Below are 19,256 nucleotides of genomic sequence, written 5' to 3'. Positions count from 1 at the left end.
AGGCCTAGCTTCTCTAGATACAATCTTTTAGAAGGCAAAGTACCAACACATGTACTGTACTGAATAACCTGAACCAATGGGTAAGGAGAGTGGAGATGGACAGATAAATAGCCAGATGGGCTATTTCTTTCTTCTGTCTTGTTTGTTTCCAAGCAACTAGTGGACAATGGCTTTTCCTCCTCCAAAAACCAGTATAGTTCTCACTTTCCTTTATCTAGAGAGGAGAAGTTACACATTTCGGTCTTTACTGTACTGGCTACCATGTGCATAGAAAACAGCACTAGAGCCTTCAAAGTATGTCATTTTTTTCCTCCTGCACTATCCCTTCATTGATTTTCTGAAACAATATATTTTCTTTTTTACCCAATTACCAGTTTTCAGAATTATTAGTGTTTCCTGGTGTCAAGTCAACTTCAACTTATGGCAACTCTATGAATGAGAGCCCTCCAAGTCACCCTGTCTTCAACAGCCCTGCTCAGGTCTTGCAGACTCAGGACTATGGGGTTGCCTTGACTGAGTCTATCCATCTGGAATTGGGCTTCCTCTTTTCCTAGTGCCTTCTATCGTACCAGGCATTATTGACTCAGGGCTGTGCAGACATCATGGATAGTCATGCCTCTGGGGGCGGAGCCGGGGCATATGTCATATGGACACTACACCCCAATTCTGCCCCCAACCCAGTCTTTCCACCAGTGTGCAAAAATCCTTAGTTGCTTCCAATACAGCCTGAAAGGGCAAGAGAAACAGCTCAAGCAAATAGAAATGGGCGTTGTAACAGTTGCCCCCCCAAAAAATAAATCTAAAAGAATTATCTAGACTACATGAGTTCTCTCCATAAGCCAGAGCAGCTTGCAAGGAGACAAAAAAAATGTGATTTAAAATATCTTAAGTAGAAAGATCCCAGTCCTTAAACCTTCACAATAAATCAGAATGACCGTAAACAGCGTTGCAGCTAGTTAAGAGCACAGCAAGTGACAACACAGCTTTTATGTAAATATTTTCCAAAAGTAAATTCATATGAAGGTGGTAATGTGCACATAGGAAGCGGAACTGCCATAGCTATTCAAAGCTTTGGAAAGAGTGTTTTGCATTGCAGGATAGAATATGGAAGTACCCCAGTTAAAATATGTGCAACATTATGTGCATTCCAGATGGCCATGGAGTTAACCGTTTCTATGTTAATCAAAAGATGGCTTTGGAATGCATTTTAGTGGTAAATTGACCACGATAACTCAGGAGGGGCAATCACATGCCACGGTTTTCAGAAATGAAGCAGAACTAAACTGAGAACAATAACTATAGCAAGCAAGCAAACAAACAAACAAACAAACAAATGTTACGTTACTTGTGCAAATAGGTTAATGTTAACAATTTACAAGAAGATATTATGATTCTTGTTGTACAGCCAAATATTTTAGGAGGGATAAAAAAAATATAGTCATGCAAACCAAGGCATCCATGTGCTTCAAACTTTATTAGGAAAGAATTTATTTTAGTAAAAGAGGAGGCAAAGTCTGTTTTTCAGTTAACAACAGTGAGAAGCCAATGGTGGAATACAAATCTGATTTAAATGTTTGGGGATTAACTCTTTTTGTTGACCACCCCTCTGTATTATCCTTTAAAGAAGGGATAAGTTTCCAACCATGCAAATCTTTGGTTCATCTCTTTTCTGGTCTTGATATACGTCTTCAAGAGTAATCTTTAACCTGCATATGCATATGGTGGGATTCCTTTTACACCAAGTCCAGTTATCTGTTTAAAAGGTGAGGATAGAAACATGATAATAACAAGAGTATATGCCAGTAGATTTGGATTATTCGTTTCAAACCTAAACAAACATTTCCATCTGTTTCTCCTAATCTATGATAAAATAAATGCAAATTTTAAAGAAATGGAGAAACATTACTCTTCTTAATGTATGAGTACTTAAAAGAGCTGTAAAAAAGAGGATTGGTTTCTTGATTGGATTGCTATCTAATTTGTAAATTAAAATAAATTGCATGTGCTAATCTCTTTATTGGATTTATATACTTCCTAAACCTTGGGGAACATCAGGGAGGAATTATGAGACCCAGAATCCCCAAACCATCATGACCATAGCAGTTTTTACAAGCTCTGGCTCTTCCTTCAAATGCCCATAAACAATTCTGTTACCTTGAATATGCTGCCAGCCTGAGGCTGCCGTGATAATGAAGCCTCATCCATTCCTCCGCAAGCTGAGGTGACATATAATTCTGAATAATCATTTCCTCCAAAACTGCAAGAAGTAGTTTTATCAACGGGGAGCTTCACAGTCTGGATTCGTTTTCCTATTAAAATAAAACCAGTTACCCTCTTAGTCTCTGACCACAATTTATCTTGTCTATCAGCAGTAGCACTTGATTCAATTCCCATGGACATGAGCAGAGGGTTGCAAATGAGTGGAGGTTGTTGCAATGGAGACAGTGTTGAATCTAAGGACATAGCCACTCATCACTTTCTTGACCATCTGGAATTAGGCCGATTTTGTCACAGAGCTTCCTTTGGCAAAGAAAAGTTGGTTGATCCATTTAAAGATGTAATGAATTAGAGGCATGGAGAAAACACAGGCCTCTGATGTGCTTTGGGAGTAGAGCTGCCATGTGGTTTGTAATTTTCAGGGCTGAGTAATTGGGGAAGGAGAGCCAGCATGACATAATGGTTTGAGTGTTGGACTACAACTCTGGAGACCGGGATTCAATTCCCATCTTGGTCATGAAATCCACTGGGTGACCTTAGGCAAGTCACACTCTCTCAGCATCAGGGTAAGGCCATAGCAAACCTCCTCTGAATAAATCTTTCCAAGAAAATTTTGTAATAGAGTCACCTTAGGGTCATCATAAGTCAGAAACTACTTGGAGACACACAACAACAACAACAACCGGGGAAAAGAAGAGGTGCACCAGCACCAGGAGCAAGCTGTGTGTGCTTAACAAGAGGGGAAAGAGAATAAGCTATTAATATGTTAGAGGAGGATGAATTATTTTCTCCCCACCCACACAATTACATTCTGTTCCACTTGTGCAAGCAGAACATAGCAGAATACATACATCCAAAGAGTAAAGCTGTGAAAAGTTCTATTACAATTCCAACTGCAGTTAATATCAGATAAGCAAAGGTCTCATAATCTTAGAAGTTCTTGGTTTGAAAGACCCCAAAAAATGCATGGTCAGTAAAGAATCAGATTTTTTTAAAGCCACAAAGTGAAATACAAAGGCATTCCCTTTGATGGTCCCAATTTGGCAGGGACAGTATCAGTTAATCCTCTGTTTTTAACTGCTTTTAAAATATTTCTCCTCCCACTTTGCCTACAAATTGAGATCAAAGTGCAAAGGTGGTTTGCACTAGCTGACTCAGTGGGGGAAATGGAAAGGAGGGGACAGAATCCTGCCCTTTCAGTAGAATCAGGTACAACTAAATTGCTACAGCCTCTCCTAGCTTGTCTGTTCCCCCTCATTAGTAACATTGTCATCTTAACCATACTCTGATGTTGCTTGGCCACATATGTCCCTGTTTCATCTGTGAAATGTTGGAAGGTATGCAAAGATAAGAGCAAAAAACATAACTTACCTGTCTCTGGATCTATACGGATCACTCTTCCTCCATCATAACAAGCCACCCAAAGCTTCCCTTCTGTATCAATACACATCCCATCAGGGATGCTGTCTTCCTTTTCCATCTTGTACATATTCCTGCGGTTGGCTGCAGAAAGAAATTTAAACAAATCATGGATTAAATCTTAAGTTACTTACTTTGAGAGGCAATCATTTTCTGAAGCATGTTTCTTGTAAGAAGAAATGCAAAGAGAATCATTCAAGCTGACAACTGAAACTATACTGCATGCAGGTGAAGTATAGAGTTCGTCTGACAACCTGAAGAACCAAAGGTGTGGCAAAGTAATGTCCAACTGGCTTACAGACATCATGAACAAAATGCGCACAACTCCTATGGTTTATATCAGGCAAAATGCATATATCCTTAAACTGGACTACTGGCAATAAATTCTTTATTTTGTGAAATTCTGAAAGAGACAGAACAAAAAAATTAGCCCAATTTAGTTTAGAATAAAAAAAAAGTGTATTCTGTAATGGCTATTTATGAAAGTTATGGTCACAGAATCTCTTTCACTAGCATTCAACTTATACACTTTTCCCTCCATATTTGCTAGGGTTAGGGGCACAAGACCCCCGTGAATATGGAAAACTCGCAAATAACAAAAACACCATGTTTTTACCTGAGAGGACGCCTCTCTAGGAATCTCTGGGTCCTACAGTGAAACTCTGTGGTCAATGTCTGACAGACACTGACCATAGAACTGCACTGGAGGAGCTACAAATGCCTAGTAGAGTGTCCTCTCTAGGAATCTCTAGGTCTTTCAGTGCAACTTTTAGTTAAAGGTGACCATAGAGTTGCACTGGAGGACCTAGATATTCCTAGAGAGAACATATTAATCAAATCTGTGAATAATCAAATACACAAATATCAAAGCCGCAAATATGGAGGGATGACTATATGCATGCAAAGTGGTCTTGCAGCATTTCTGAGACTAACTGAGAGAAAGAAGTTGGTCACATAAGCTTTCGTAGATATAAGTTTACTTTATCAGAAGTGCCTGGGCACGGCCATTCCATATAACTGATGAAATAGACTTAAGTTTATGAAAACTTTTGCTACCAACTTCTTTCTCTCAATTAGTCTCAAAGATGCTTCTTTTGCAAACTGATTTTCCAGTCTGATATGGCTATATCTTTGAATTATATTAACCACTCAGTGAAACTGTTCAAAGACAGATGTGTAACAGGCTAGAAATGGATTCACTGAGAAGTTTTGTCTTAAGGAATAGGCCAGGGTTTGGAAAACTTACTTTTGGAATACAGCTCTGGCCAAGCTAACTGGGAATTCTAAGTAAAAAAAGTAATTTTCCAAGCTCTGGAATTGGTATATTACATCTGAGTTATTTCCTCATTTAATAAATAATGTTCTGAAATGTTACTTATTAAATCTTATACAGGCAATGTCCATTTCTATTAAACTAGCAAGACAAACTGAACAATTTAGCAGGAGAAACAACTGCTGATAACATCCTCCTGGGTCATCAAAATGCATTTTTTACCCTAATTTCAACAACTGTTTATGAAATTCTACATCTGTCCATTGTAAGACATAACTAAAATAGCAGTATGCTGATCATAAAGCGGTAACATCTTTCTTTTCTTACACAAGTAAGGCTGCAATTGTAGCTGCACTTACCGTTGGACACAACAGGAATCACTGCTGAGGAATCATACAAGAACTGTACTGCCGTATTTTGGTTCTTATACAAAATAAGAAAAACTCTTAACTACCATGACTCAGTGCTATTAAATTCTGACATTTGCAGTTTTGCAAGATATTTACCTTCTCTCTTGGAGAGCTCTGATGCCACAACAAACAACAAATCCTAAAATGCCATAGGATGGGGCCAAGGCTTAACTGACTTATCAACTGCATTAATTCTGCAGTGTGGCAGCCGCCTTAGTTTCTTCCAAGTTTTCACTGTCCAGATTTTTATTCCAGTAAGATCTTAAAATTAGCAAAATGTGTCTTTTATCTTTAGGACAGCCTTGGATTGTTTATAACTTTGTTTATAGTTTTGTATATAGTTTTTAACTATAAGTGTGTATGTAGAGGCAGGAGATGCTTCTCCTTTCTACATGGAGGAAGAATGTTACTAATCCCAGAGATATCAAGATATATCAAATATTTCTACCTTGCTTTCGCTGTCATTCTTCACCCGCCATCATTGATCCCATACCAGTCATACTCTTGAAACCAATAGCCATATGTAATCACTCTCTAAGGATGAAACAGAGCTAGGAAAATTTCCTTTTTTCACTTGTATCTTTTAGGATCCTATAGCTATGCTGCTTGGTAAATTCTAAGAGTCATCATCAAACCAACTTTGGCAAGTTTTACACAAAGTAATTATCTTTTCTTTTCTTTTTTGTTCTTGTTGTTGTTGTTGTCAGGCAATTGGAATGCAGCAGTTCCATCCAAGCTAAACTGCAGGGCTTGGGAAAGTTATTTTTATAGATGACACCTCCCAGAATTCTCCAACTAGTATAACCACTTTTCTAAGCTCTGCTAAGCAGGTCTAATCTTGGGCTTCAGTGGGGAACTATTTCAGGTGACACAGTGCATGCTGACTCAGTGAGAGGAAATGGAAGAAAAAGAAGTAAATAGTTAAACCACAAGGTCCAGCTCTGGTCATGTTTTCATAAATCATTCAAAGGAAAAAACATACAAACAAATTATCTTCTTTGAATAGGATTAAATGTCTGTCCTAACTAGGGTTGCCATAAGTCAGGACCTCCAAACCGGGACAAATGTAGGACAAATGTAGGGCAACATTTTCAAATGTAGGACACGTTTTTTTAAAAAATGGAGGACATGCGAAAAAATTGAGTTTTTTTTTTAAAAATCTTAATATAAATGCATGTTTTTTAGGCATGATCAAAATGGAGAACATTTTGGCATTATTCCTAGACAGATGGCAGAAATGGACTTGCCCTCGGGTTCAACTGTACTTCTCAGAAGTGTGTACTTGGGCAAGGGACTGTGGTTTTTCTTCACTGCGCATGAGTTTGTAAAAATCACTGCAAGTTACATTGGCCGTGCCTCAGAAGCTTGTTGATATCAATATCACCACCATCATCATCATCATCACCACTATAATTGGCCAAGAAAGGCAGACTTGTTAGCATTCAAATCGCCATAAATACACAGAAAATGCACTTGCATATATTTAATAATAAAAAATAATTAAAAAAAACAAGGCAGGGGTGTATATATTTAATAATAAAAATTAATGCAATAAAATAAAACAAGCAATAATAAAAATTAATGAAATAAAATAAAACAAGCAATAATAAAAATTAATGCAATAAAATAAAACAAGCAATAATAAAAATTAATGCAATAAAATAAAACAAGCAATAATAAAAATTAATGAAATAAAATAAAACAAGCAATAATAAAAATTAATGCAATAAAATAAAAACAAGCAATAATAAAATTAATGAAATAAAATAAAAACAAGCAATAATAAAAATTAATAAAATAAAATAAAAACAAGCAATAATAAAAATTAATGAAATAAAATAAAAACAAGCAATAATAAAATTAATGAAATAAAATAAAACAAGCAATAATAAAAATTAATGAAATAAAATAAAAACAAGCAATAATAAAAATTAATAAAATAAAATAAAAACAAGCAATAATAAAAATTAATGAAATAAAATAAAATAAGTATTTTATATTTTTAAAAATAATTTAAAAACCCCAAAAAACCAAGGCAGACCTAATGGCCACTGACTCAGCTTTCCTCCAACTCCTCCTCCTCCTCCTCCTCTGCCCCAATTCTGCCCTTCAAGGCACCCTTCCTCCTCCTCCTTCTCCTCCTCTTCAAAGCTATGGAATCCTGGGAACTGTAGCTCTGTGGACTATTCAGCCTCCTTTTGTCAAGAGAGCTCTGGTGCCACAAGAAACTACAATTCCCAGAATCCTATAGCACTGAGCCATGGATGTTTAAGGGGGGGGTCAAACTATTTCTGCAGCCTTTTGCTACCCCAAAGCCCTTCCTATTTACAAGCAAGGCAAAAACTCTTCCTTCCAAGCCATTGAAAACCAACCCAAGTGGAGGGCTGATTGCTTCTTTCTCATTGGTCAGCTTCAGGAGAAATTTGCATATTATAAGTAATAATAATAATAATAATAATAATAATTTGTTTTATTTATATACCGCTATTCCAAAGATCATAGCGGTGAACAGCAAGTAAGCTAATTAGCAAGTAAGCTAATTTGCCCCCAACAGTCTGGGTACTCATTTTAGCGACCTCGGAAGGATGCAAGCCTGAGTCGAGCTTGGGCCCTTTTGCTGGTCTTGAACTCGCAACCTTGTGGTTTCAAGTGAATGGCTGCAGTACAGGCATTTAACCACTGTGCCACCAGGGCTCCACAAGTAAAGGTGTTTAGGGCCTCAGAAATGATCCTGTGATAAAGAATTACAAGAATACTGACGCGATAGACATTTAAAAGATGAGGTATTTAGACTCCCAGTGAAACATGAACGATTTATGGCCTTTTTTTTCTCACTGTAACCTGGAAAGTAATGCCTTTTGCAAGACATATATACCAAGTGGGCTGGCAATAGCTCTGAGTGGCAGGTGTCCTGAAGACCTGCTCTCTAGGCTGAGCCAGGCAGGGAGGGTGGGCCACAGCCATGGGGAGGGGTGGAGCTGCCTCCAGGGCCTCGCTGGGGGGGGAGTCCCGGGGGCGGGGCCAAACCAGGGTGGGACCATGTGGCCCCGCCCCAAACTGGGAAAGTCCCGCCCCCAGGCGGGATATGGCAACCCTAGTCCTAACCTCTCACTACCACTGTAAGAACAGAACACATTGCTTCATTTAGTATCACTTTCTGTCTACCTTATTTAGAGCATCTATAATAGAAGATTGTAAATCAGTCTAATTATTTCAAGATCTGACTTGCAGCTGTAGTTGGACAGCAATTGTTCTTACACTAGATACAAGATTTTTGTTTAATGAGCGGTGTGAAAGCAATTGTGTACAAGAAGTAACTATCTGAGTTATTTAAAATTATGAAAGAAAAAAAGCAGTCATACAAAGTTTTCCGGTTTGTAGGTCATAGTCAAATGCATCCACAGAGAAGGAAAGGCTATCGATGTAAAAGAATGTTCTGTGATCCAGCGACCAATCCAACCCATTGGAGATGTCCACTTTATCAAAGTGCTTCACTACAGAGTGATCAGGAAAGAGAGTGTAGAGGGACCCCTGATGTCTCTCTAGCACTGCAGGTCGAATCTCCTCAGCCATTGTACCTGTAAAAACCACAGGGTCCAGTGATTAGAATGGAAAGACAAGAGTGATGCTAGGGAACTATGGGGCTATACAGACCGGCATTTTGTGCTGGCCTGTACGCACACTAGGGCTAAGCGTCCATGCACTCGAAGCCCTTGTTGTGCCACCTGGGCACCATGTTGGCAGGCTCCCATCTACATGGCGTGTGCCATGATGATGCTCATTATGCACAGTGCTTAAACAGCACTGAGCACAAGGGGCATCATAATGTTACGTGAGCACACCTATGGTGCCCCTTCAGGGACACAAAAAGAACTTGCCCAGAAGCCGGTTCTTTTTGCTCGCTCCAGAGGTTGTGGCGTGTGATTGCCACAGCCTCCTTCTGGGGCAAAAATGGGCGGCGTGGAGCTGCCCATATGTAGAGCCCCTAGGGATCTAGTGTTGTTGTTTTTTTTAAAGAGATGGTTCTAACATTGTCTTTCCTAAAAAGTATAGGGTTTTCTTAGGCATGGATGTGCCTTGAAATCATCTGTCAACTTATGACAATCACATTAATTTCATAGGGTTTTCTTAGGCAAGGAATACTCAGAGGTGGTTTTGCCAGCTCCTTTCTCTGAAATATAGCCTACCGCACCTGATATTTGTTGGCAGTCTCCCATTCAAGTACTAACCAGGGCTGACCCTGCTTAGACAGAACAGATCAAAATAATTATTTTTCCCACTGTCAAGATGCAAGACATTTCGAACTCATAGTAACGTTGTAGCCCCCCAACTCCACAGTCTACCATAGAATAGCACTCTTGAAGAGTATAGTACTTCTACTGTTAACAAAGTGCAGTCCATTAATGCATCAACAAAGATATATGCACCTTGTTTCACCACTACCACACACCCAAATTCAGTGGCAGGGAGGATAAGTGCAGCTTTTAGCTGCTAACTGTTCCAGGAGAACAGAAGTCAAAAGGTAGCCCCAGGAAAGTTCATGGGGTGGACCTTTAGTATCTTGCTAATCTCCCAGCTTTTGAAATTCTGCTCTTAAGAAAGACTCTAGAAATGTGAGTCATGACCCACCTACCTGCAAACAGCCTTCCTGCAGGGTCCACTTTGCCATCATTGAATCGGTTGTTGGGTTTATCCTTGTCAATATGAGTAATAGTGGTTACAGACTTCTCTTTCCAGTTTAAAGCAGCAAACTGGGTTCCAAGGGTAATAATGTAATCACCAGATTTCCTGAGAGCTATTGAGCTTACTGGAGCGTCTGGGGAACATTGGGAGTGGGATGTAATAGTATGTAAAAAATATCTAGCATACATAAAATACTTGGAGCGCTATTTGGTTGAAATGCACGTACATATATCTTATTGGGAGATAGTTTGAAAACTTCAACTGGGCTTGAAAATTAAAGCCTGAACATAACAACCCAGATTCAAGTAACTGGTGTAACATCTTCACATAAATGTCTTCTGTTAGGTTCAGTTTAAAGAGGTATCTGTGATTATTACAAGTTTGGACCCTTTGGGAACACATATCATGCTTCTACGAGTAATAATGCTGAGGTCAGCACTGAAGGGTTTTTAGCCCAAGAGAAATCTATTTAGTGAGAACCTGGAGATTAGCATTCCTAATAGTGGAACCAAAACAGTAAGGCTCGACAGGCATGATATTCTTTTAGATGTCTTGCAAAGGCATTCTTATCTGGGTTTTGAAAAACATAAATGTTCTCTATGAATCAATGCCTTCAATGGGAATTATTACCATTCAGAGCACAGCCAGCTGTCCCAAACATCTAGCTCTCTTAGAAATACACTCGTTCTCCACATTAGCTGGATTAGGGGCACAGGACCCCCATGAATGTGGAAAAACTGCAAATAACAAAAATACTATGTTTTTACCTGAAAGAACACCTCTCTAAGAATCTCTAAGTCTTCCAATGCAACTCTGTGGTCAACATCTGCCAGACTCTGACCATAGAAATGAGCTAAAGGAGCTACAAATGCCTAGTGGAGTGTTCTCTCTGGGAATCTCTAGGTCCTTCAGTGCGACTTTTGGTTAAGGTTGGCCATAGAGTTGCGCTGGAGGACCTAGATATTCCTAGAGTTAACATATTAATAAAATCCGTGAAAAATCAAATCTGCAAAAGTCAAAACCACAAATGTGGTGGGATGAGTGTACACTTTCTCAGGAGTGGGTATCATTAAAAATATGCTTACATCAGTCTGAGAAATGACTGCATATTTTCCATACTAGACACATTAGGACTTATATGCAGTTTTCACATTTCCTAGACAAAAAGATTTTCAGCGCACAAAATGGCCCTAAGAGATACATGGGATGGAAAAATACTGTATCCCATTTCTTCCGTCATATTCTCAAGAGATGAGAAAAAACATACCTATGATTGTGAAGTCGAAGGCTTCCACAGCTAGCATCCATAGTTTTTTGTGTGTTTTCAGGTTATTTGGGTGTATTCTAGAAGAGTTTATTCCTCACATTTTACCAGCATCTGTGGCTGGCATTTTCAGAAAATGCTGGCATAGAAGTGAGTGGAGTATATAAACTGTGTGACCCTTGGTTGAGAGGAAGTGATTTACATGTTAATCTGTATGTTGGTCTGTCGTTGAATGGCAAGGCCTCAGGGTCTCTATTTAGTTAGTGAGTCTTTGTCTGCTGGGAATACTTGCCGGATGTGTGTGTCTGTGTGTGTGTGTGTGGTAGCCAAACTTTGTTGAAGTGGCAAGGTGTTTGTGGATTTCGATGGCTTCCCTGTGTATTCTGACCTGATAGTTGTTAGCATGGTCCAGAATTTCAGTGTTTTCAAATAATATGCTATGCCCAGGATGGTTTATAGCATGTTCTGTTACTGCTGATTTTCTGGCTGACCCAGTCTGCAATTTCTCTCGTGTTCCTTGATTCATGTCTGAACACTGCATTTGGTGGTCCCTGTGTAGATTTGTCCGCAGCTACTTGTTTGCAGTTGCATGGTATGCAGTGAACTCCTGCAGCCATGAAACCTTGCCATTCAACAACAGACCAACACACAGATTAACATGTAAATCACTTCCTCTCAACCAAAGGTCACACAGGATATATACCCCACTGACTTCCATGCCAACATTTTCTAGAACATGGCCAAATAGCCTGAAAAACCCACAAAAAACTATACCTATGATTATTCTTTCTCCCATTTTCAATCTGCAAATGTCTACCACTAGACACTCAGAAATAAATATTCGATTATTAATGAAATAGCAAACCCCAAATAAAGGAACTACCAGGCTTTTTGAAATCTGTTTCTTACCTGTTGAAATACTTTGTAGGTCCTTTGTAAGGGAATTCCATTGATAGACTTTTTTCCCACTTATATCCACAAAAAGAAGTGAATTCTCTTTTTCCTCCCATAGAGGTGACTCTCCAATCTTGCAGTTCTCTTGTATAATGCACTCAACCTTTACAGATGACATTGCCTTTGAGAAGAGGAAAACCTGTTAAAGAACGCAGACAGTAGGACTAAAAGGAAACCATGCTGTACCAAGACAGACAGCGTGTTTTATTGGTTTGAGCACTGGACTAGGACCAGAGTTTAAATTCCACTCATGGCCACTGAAACTTTGTTCATTTCAGCAGTAAAAATTTGGGTGGTTTGGGCAACTTTTTACTGCTGCTATTGTTGAACACCTGAGACTGAAAACCTTAGGGATCTTTTGCAAATTATTCAGAGAGCTGCCAGTAAATCTAGGCCTAACTTCTGCCCTGCTCTTCAATATACCACACTCGTTGTCCTAAACACACTTACTTAGAAAGCATCTGCACTGTAGACGTTATGCACTTTGACACAACTATAAATGCTGTCACTCCATCCTATGGAATTTGTGAGTGTTGGTGCCTCACAAAACCACAAATTCCATGATTCGGTAGGATGGAGCTAAGGCAGTTAAAGTGGTGTCAAACTGCATTATTTCTATACTACATGTGCCCCAAGTGTTACAGATTTCAGGAGCATAATGTGCAAGAGATGAATTTAGGTCAGTGGAAAAAGATAGATAGCTATTTCAAAAGTGACAAAAACAAAACTGATACACAGATACAAACTCAGATAAAATTTGCAAAATATGCAAAGGACAACATAAACCCAAAGAAATGGGTAGACTGCTAGGCTTTGGTCATTTTGGTGGACCTCAATTTACAGGTTCCACAGTACTGTGGAATAATATTCTTCTCTCTGAGAACCCGTTCACACTACACAATTAAAGTACTATGATTAAACATTTACTGTCATGGCAGCACACTCTGGAATTGTGGTATTGGCAGTCCTGAAACCAATCCAATGAGGACTGAGCATGCTCAGTGATCAACAGGTGTCAAAGCAAGTTGCATGCCAGTTGGACAAGTGTAGGGATATCACTGCAATATTGTTGTTACAAGTTCCATTTGTAGCCAGTAATGCCTAAACACAGAACAAACTGCAATTCATGCATTTCACAGCACAGCAACAGAAACAACACCCCACTTGTTTGCAGCACCCTATGAGCTCAGCTGCACAATTCAGTTAAAGCTCATAACTTTTAAATCCTGCTTAGTTCAAGGAGAGAGTTACACTGAAATTAACCAGATTTAATTGTGCATAATTTTGGCTGGATGATTCCTCAGTCAAGATTTTAGTTCAGCCAGAGCTTCACAACCTTAGAATAAAATGATTATTTACATGAAAACTGTCTATTCAAAGCATCAGTACTTTCAAGGTGGGAGGGGAAAACATAGTTAATAAAGCATTCTTACAGAGTCTAGAATCCTCTGAGTAAACAGAATCAGATGCTCTGGATGGGTAACCCTTTTCTCAAATCAGCTTAATAGAATTCCAGTCCAATAAAGCAAACGTGTCTGAAGAAATCTCTTTGCTTTTTGCTTCCTTGGTGTTAGAGACCCACATATCCAAAATGCTTTGAAACATATATATAGCAGTTGGTATTGGTAATATTTAATGCCAGCTATTATCTTCATAGTCAAACATTACCAAGGTCCTGCTGAATAGGATGGTTTTTCTGTGCGCTCAAGCTAACAAAGTAGGGCAAACTTCACAAATCCTTTCAGCGGAACTTCACAAACATCACAAAGCCTTGTTCCAAGAATGGGGGAGGTGGGCAGAGGAACACAAGACACTGTGATATTGGCTGGGTGCCATAGTTTTGCACAAGATACACAAAATATTTTGATTTTAAAGTAAAATCAATGATAACTGCACAATTATAAGCAAGAAATTTCCATGTGAATCTATCTCGTACAAATGTATTTACCAGTAGTTAGATTGAAAATTTTACTGGTGGATAATTTGAAGGCACAGTAAAAAAGTAAACATTGAAACAGAATTGTTAAAACAAGGTGTATCTAACTTCTTTGACAGGGATGTGATTAATATGCAGGCTGTCAAACTGGATTGATCTTTCCAGTGCTCTATACACAAATACACTTAACTGGATGTAAATTAACAATTTATACTTTCTCAGCTTTAGAGGATCTTGTAGCACCTTTGAAACTAAATGAAAGAAAAAAGTTGGCAGCATGAAGTAGACTTCAGTCTACTTCCTCAGATGCTTTTGGATGCTTAAGAAACTTGCCAAAAAATCCTGTCTAAGATTTGCCTTAGGGTTACCATAAATCAAAAACGACTTGGAGGCACACAACAACAGCAGCAACAAATCAAGTTAAATGTAGCAGGACTTACACACATAACTGGGTGTAGTTATGCAGAGGGACTGCAAAATGAGAGCACTGAACACCTAAATATAAAAATCCCCATACCCCCTTGAAATTTCTAGAATTGTAGAGGGTGGGGACACTGAATATTGTTTACAAGTAGAAGTATAATACTGAATTTGCATTATTGTATTCTCATTCCCTTAGTAACATGGCCTGCCTTTGTTCTGTGGATGCATGAACTGAAGTTGTAAGGGGCGAGAGGCAGCTTTCCTACTGAGTTCTACCCATTTCTGAGTAAAGCACCTGTTTTAATATTGTCATGATTTTATGATGTTTTAATATTGTTATGAGAGGACACTAGCTGGACAGGAAATAGGAGCTCTAGGGTCTCTCTCCCTACCCCCCCCCCACCACACACACCTGTGATTCCAGATAACATTAAGTCTTAAGTATCAAATCATACTTCCAATGTGGATTAAGGACACAGTTCATCAAGTCCACAGAGACAATTAATATATCCACACTGCAGAAATAAAGCAGTTTGACACCACTTTAACAGCCTTGATTCTTATCCTACAGAATCCTGGGATGTGTAGTTTGGTGAGGCACCAGAGCTCTCTGACAGACCAGGCTGAACACCTCAACAACCTACAAATCCCAGGATTCAACAGGATGAAGCCATGACAATTAAAATGGTGTCAAACTGCTTTATACCTGCAGTGTAGAAGATGAGAAGGTTGCATACTGTGGACTATACAACCGTGTCAAGCCAGGTTAGTATGATTTGCTGTTACTGCTGTTACCAGCCCTTGATTGGTGCTGTTACCACCAATCTTGATTCATGGTGACCCTGTGGATGAGAACTCCCTATCCTTCACTGTTCTGCTCAGATCCTGTAAATTCATACCTGTGGTCTCCATAATAGAGTCTATTCATCTAGCATGTGATCTTCCTATCCTACTTTTTTCAATCTTTGCAAGTATTATTGTCTTTTCTAATGAGTCGTGCCTTCTTGTGTCGTGATCAAAGTTTGACAACCTCAACTTTATCATCTTGGCTTCAAGGGAGAGTTCTCTAATCAAGGCCTTATTTGGTTTGGTTGTCTTTTTGGTTGTCCATGGTAGCCTCAGCACTCTTCTCCAGCACCACATCTCAAATAAGCTGATTTTCTTCTTACTGGCTTTCTTCACTGACTGGTTTTTGCATCCATCCATACCAATGGGAAATACAGTGTATGCACTCAAGCCGCGTGAAGCGCACGGGGTGCAAGGGGCAGCGTGTCCCATTCAATTGAATGGGTGCGCACACCCGTAGCACTCCGCACCCCGCCGTGCACAAGATCCATTGTTTCCAATGGGGCTTGAGCATTGGCGGAATTCGCCTTATGTGGGGGGGGGGGTCCAGAATGGATCCCCCGTGTAAGGCAAGGGCCGACTTTACAGTGGCTTGGACAAATCTAACTTTCATGCTCAGATATCTATCTTTTTAGGACTTTGTCCAGTTCTTTCATAGTTGCCCTCCCAGTTCTTAGTCTTCTTCTGATTTCTTGGCTGCAGTCTCCATTCTGATCAGTGTTTGGTCCAAGATATGGGAAATCTTTTACTGTTTCAATTTCCTTATTGTCTAGAATCAGTGGTTCCCAAACTTTGGTCCTCCAGGGGTTTGGGACTTCAGTTCCCAAAAGTCCCAGCTGGTTTGGCCAATGGTAAGGAATTCTGGGAGCTGAAGTCCAAAACATCTGGAGGACCAAAGTTTGGGAACAGTGGGCCCTTGGTATCCACTGGGGTTTGGTTTGAGGAGCCCCTGTGGATACTAAAATCCATGGATGCTCAAGTAATATCTAAAATAGCAAAATCAAGGTGTGCCTTTTGGAATTTCTATTTTTAGAAAAATATTTTCAAGCTGTAGCTAGTTGAATTTGTGGAGAAAGAACCTGTGGGTGCAAAAGGCTGTCTGTACCCCTCTTTTTCTAGGGAACGAGAGCGTCTTTAAAGGGGCAGCTTCATAATGCTGGGCAAAGTGGGAGGCCCTAGGAACAAGAGGGAGAGCCCACTCCAGCTGTTTGGGCTCAAGTCAAAAGGGGCCACTTTGCATTTGTAAGACCTGAGCAGGGCTCTTGGTGTTGGGGGACTTGGAGGTCTCTCCTATTCATAGAGTGGCCAGAAGTCGAAGTGGACTGGACACAGCAGTGAACAACCCCAGCAACAGCAAGCACCCTCCCAGTCCCACCTGCTCCACCAGTTTGTGCATCCCTTGAGGATTGCAATCCCTGCCAGAGTTGGCTTCGCAAAGGAGAATGCCTCTGCAGGAGAGAGTAACTCCAGGAGTAGGGGGGGGGGGCAGAAAGGTGCCTGTTCTTTCTGCAGCTAAAAAGGCAAGGCAAGAGGACAGCCCCCCTCTTCCTGGGCCCCGTGAAACTAGAGCAAAAGGATCACCTACCAGCTGGGCCTGGTCCCTGCTTCTCTGCTGACTTTGGGGGCAGGACCCAGGGAGGGCCTGGCCTCCTTCCCTCCTCCCCCTCCTCCCTCTGAAGCCTTGCCTTGGCTTCTCTGGACTTGCAGCAACCAGCCCCTGCTGGCCCTCCTGGAAAGGCCTCTGATGGCTTCCTTTCCCAAGCTCTGTTCCCAGGAGGCAGGCGGAGGGGGAAAGGGGCACCACAGCCTCAAGGATCTGCAGTTCAGAGATGGAGATATGGATAGGAAAAGGGGCACCAGAGCCTTAATGATCTGAGAGAGATGGGGGGGGGGGCAGAAGGAAGGGATATGTTGGATGTTTTCAGACTTTCTTATAAAAAGAACGGGGGAAGGAGTCATGGGGGGTACATCAACACTGTAGAAATAATGCAGTTTGCATTTTAAGATCCGTAACCGCCACTTATGGAACCCTGGGGTTTGTAGTTTTCCAAGGTCTTTTGCCTTCTCTGCAAGAGAAGGCAAAAGACTGGTGCCTTACAAAACCACCGATCCCAGGAATCTGTAGGATGGCACCATGGCAGTTGCAGCAGTGTCAGACCGCACTGTTTCTATGGAGTGGATGCCCTCTTAAGTGGGTATGTCTTCTCATGGTGTGCTTGAGTGCATGGGTGAGAGGACTCTGATGAGCTAATGATCCACACACAAGTAAACGCATAATTCTTGCACAGCTTTATCAAGGGAAGTAATAGTGCCACTTTATTCTGCCTTGGTCAGGCCTCACTGTGTCCAGTTCTGGACACCACAATTTAAAAAGGATGTTGACAAACTGAAGTGTGTCCGAAGGAGGGCGACCAAAATGGTGAAGGGTCTGGAAACTATGCCTTACACAAAGACTTAGGGAGCTGGGGTGTTAAGAGGTGATATGATAACCCTGTTTAAGTATTTGAAGGGATGTCATATTGAGGAGGGAGCAAGCTTGTTGTCTGCTGCTGCAGAGACTAGGACCCAGAACAATGGATGCAAGCTCCAGGAAAAGAGATTCCACCTCAACATTCGGAGGAACTTCCTGACAGTGAAGGCTGTTTGATAGTGGAACACACTCCCTTGGAGTGTAGTGGAGTCTCCTTTCTTGGAGGACTTTAAACAGAGGCTGGATGGCCATCTGTTGGGGATGCTTTGTGAATTCCTGCATGGCAGGGGGTTGAACTGGATGGCCCTTGCAGTCTCTTCCAACTCTACCATTCTATGAATTCTATGATTCTAAAATTTACCAAGTCTTTTTAAAAAAGGGACGCCTGCCCAGCCTCCCTTTGCCTCTTCACCCTCTGGCCAGCTGGAAGTATTTTTGCAGTATGAGGATGAAGGAAGGCAGGAGTAGCATAGACTTTTGGTTTTGGGGTGCAGTAGCATGTCTGCAGTAAACAATGCAAAAAAGTGTGAGCTTGGAAATACATTCATCCCTCCATATTTGCAGCTTTGATATTTGCAAATTTGATTATTCACAGATTTGATTAATATGTTCTCTCTAGGAATCTCTAGGTCCTCTAGTGCAACTCTGTGGTCAACTTTAACTAACCTAGAGATTCCTAGAGTGAACACTCCACTAGGCATTTGTAGCTCCTCCAGTGGTCAGTGGTTCTATGGTCAGTGTCTGTCGGACGTTGACCACAAAGTTGCATTGGAGGACCTAGATTCCTAGGTGTCCCCTCGGGTAAAAACATGGTGTTTTTGTTATTTGCGGTTCTTCCATATTCACAGGGTTCTTGTGCCCCTAACCCTAGCAAATATGGAGGGACAAGTGTAATAGGATTCTACTCTTGCCAATTGTATCTGCCTACAGTAGGCTTCCTGAATCCCTTACTAAGCATGCATGAACAGTAAAAGAAAGAAAACAAGTAAAGCAGATAAGTCTGTCTAATCAGCTATTCCCCGGCACTTAAAAAGAGGGGGGATAGATCTATAAATTTGGCTATCAAAATGGAAATTATAAGAGCTGATGAAAGGAAGAAAACATCATCTCTGGATGAATTTTGAAAGAAGACTTCAGCTGGTTTCTAAAAGGTTCAAGATATTTTTGTTCACTTTTGTAAAAGTTTGCTGAAACTTATTGATGTCCTCTTCTTTTTTTGTGGTGTAAGGACCTAGCTATTCTTTTCGTGTTATTTCTGATTCTGGTACTAAATTTTCTGTTAAACAAATAAAGCCCAGGAACACATCTCCTTTGTTAACTGAGGGCCAAAACACACTGCAGAAATCATCCAGTTTGAGGCC

At 40.5% G+C, this 19,256-nt stretch overlaps 1 protein-coding gene across 3 annotated transcripts; it reads right to left on the bottom strand.

Moving 5' to 3' along the window:
* Nucleotides 1-1,455: 1,455 nt before the first annotated feature.
* LOC149319349 (regucalcin-like) lies at nt 1,456-17,084 on the bottom strand. Of its 3 annotated transcripts, none has more exons than XM_089508039.1 (7): nt 17,011-17,084; nt 12,176-12,341; nt 9,953-10,135; nt 8,682-8,897; nt 3,589-3,720; nt 2,155-2,309; nt 1,456-1,752 (listed from the first exon to the last, which is right to left on the bottom strand). In XM_089508039.1, the coding sequence occupies exons 2-7, from the start codon at nt 12,336-12,338 to the stop codon at nt 1,702-1,704; spliced, it is 900 nt and encodes a 299-aa protein (XP_089364165.1). In that variant the 5' UTR covers nt 12,339-12,341; nt 17,011-17,084; the 3' UTR covers nt 1,456-1,701. The 3 variants fall into 3 exon arrangements, with proteins under 3 accessions (XP_089364165.1, XP_089364167.1, XP_089364166.1); XM_089508041.1 differs by lacking the exon at nt 17,011-17,084 and adding an exon at nt 13,889-13,936; XM_089508040.1 differs by lacking the exon at nt 17,011-17,084 and adding an exon at nt 13,654-13,748.
* Nucleotides 17,085-19,256: the final 2,172 nt, after the last annotated feature.

Source organism: Sceloporus occidentalis, unplaced genomic scaffold, assembly GCF_023333645.1.
Source record: "Sceloporus occidentalis isolate IW3139 unplaced genomic scaffold, rSceOcc1.0.p SCAF_2, whole genome shotgun sequence".
Lineage (NCBI taxonomy): Eukaryota > Metazoa > Chordata > Lepidosauria > Squamata > Phrynosomatidae > Sceloporus > Sceloporus occidentalis.
This window is presented reverse-complemented; position numbering and strand designations above follow the sequence as displayed.

What these genes read in the sequence shown, in the direction of transcription:
- LOC149319349 (XM_089508039.1), bottom strand. Translation starts at nt 12,338, where the DNA reads ATGTCATCTGTAAAGGTTGAGTGCATTATACAAGAGAACTGCAAGATT. An exon ending in CCTACAAACCGGAAAACTTT is followed by an intron (nt 3,721 to 8,681) that starts GTATGACTGCTT and finishes TTCTTTCTGCAG; the next exon opens with CCAACCGCAGGAATATGTAC. An exon ending in AGGCTGGCAGCATATTCAAG is followed by an intron (nt 1,753 to 2,154) that starts GTAACAGAATTG and finishes CCTTTTAAACAG; the next exon opens with ATAACTGGACTTGGTGTAAA.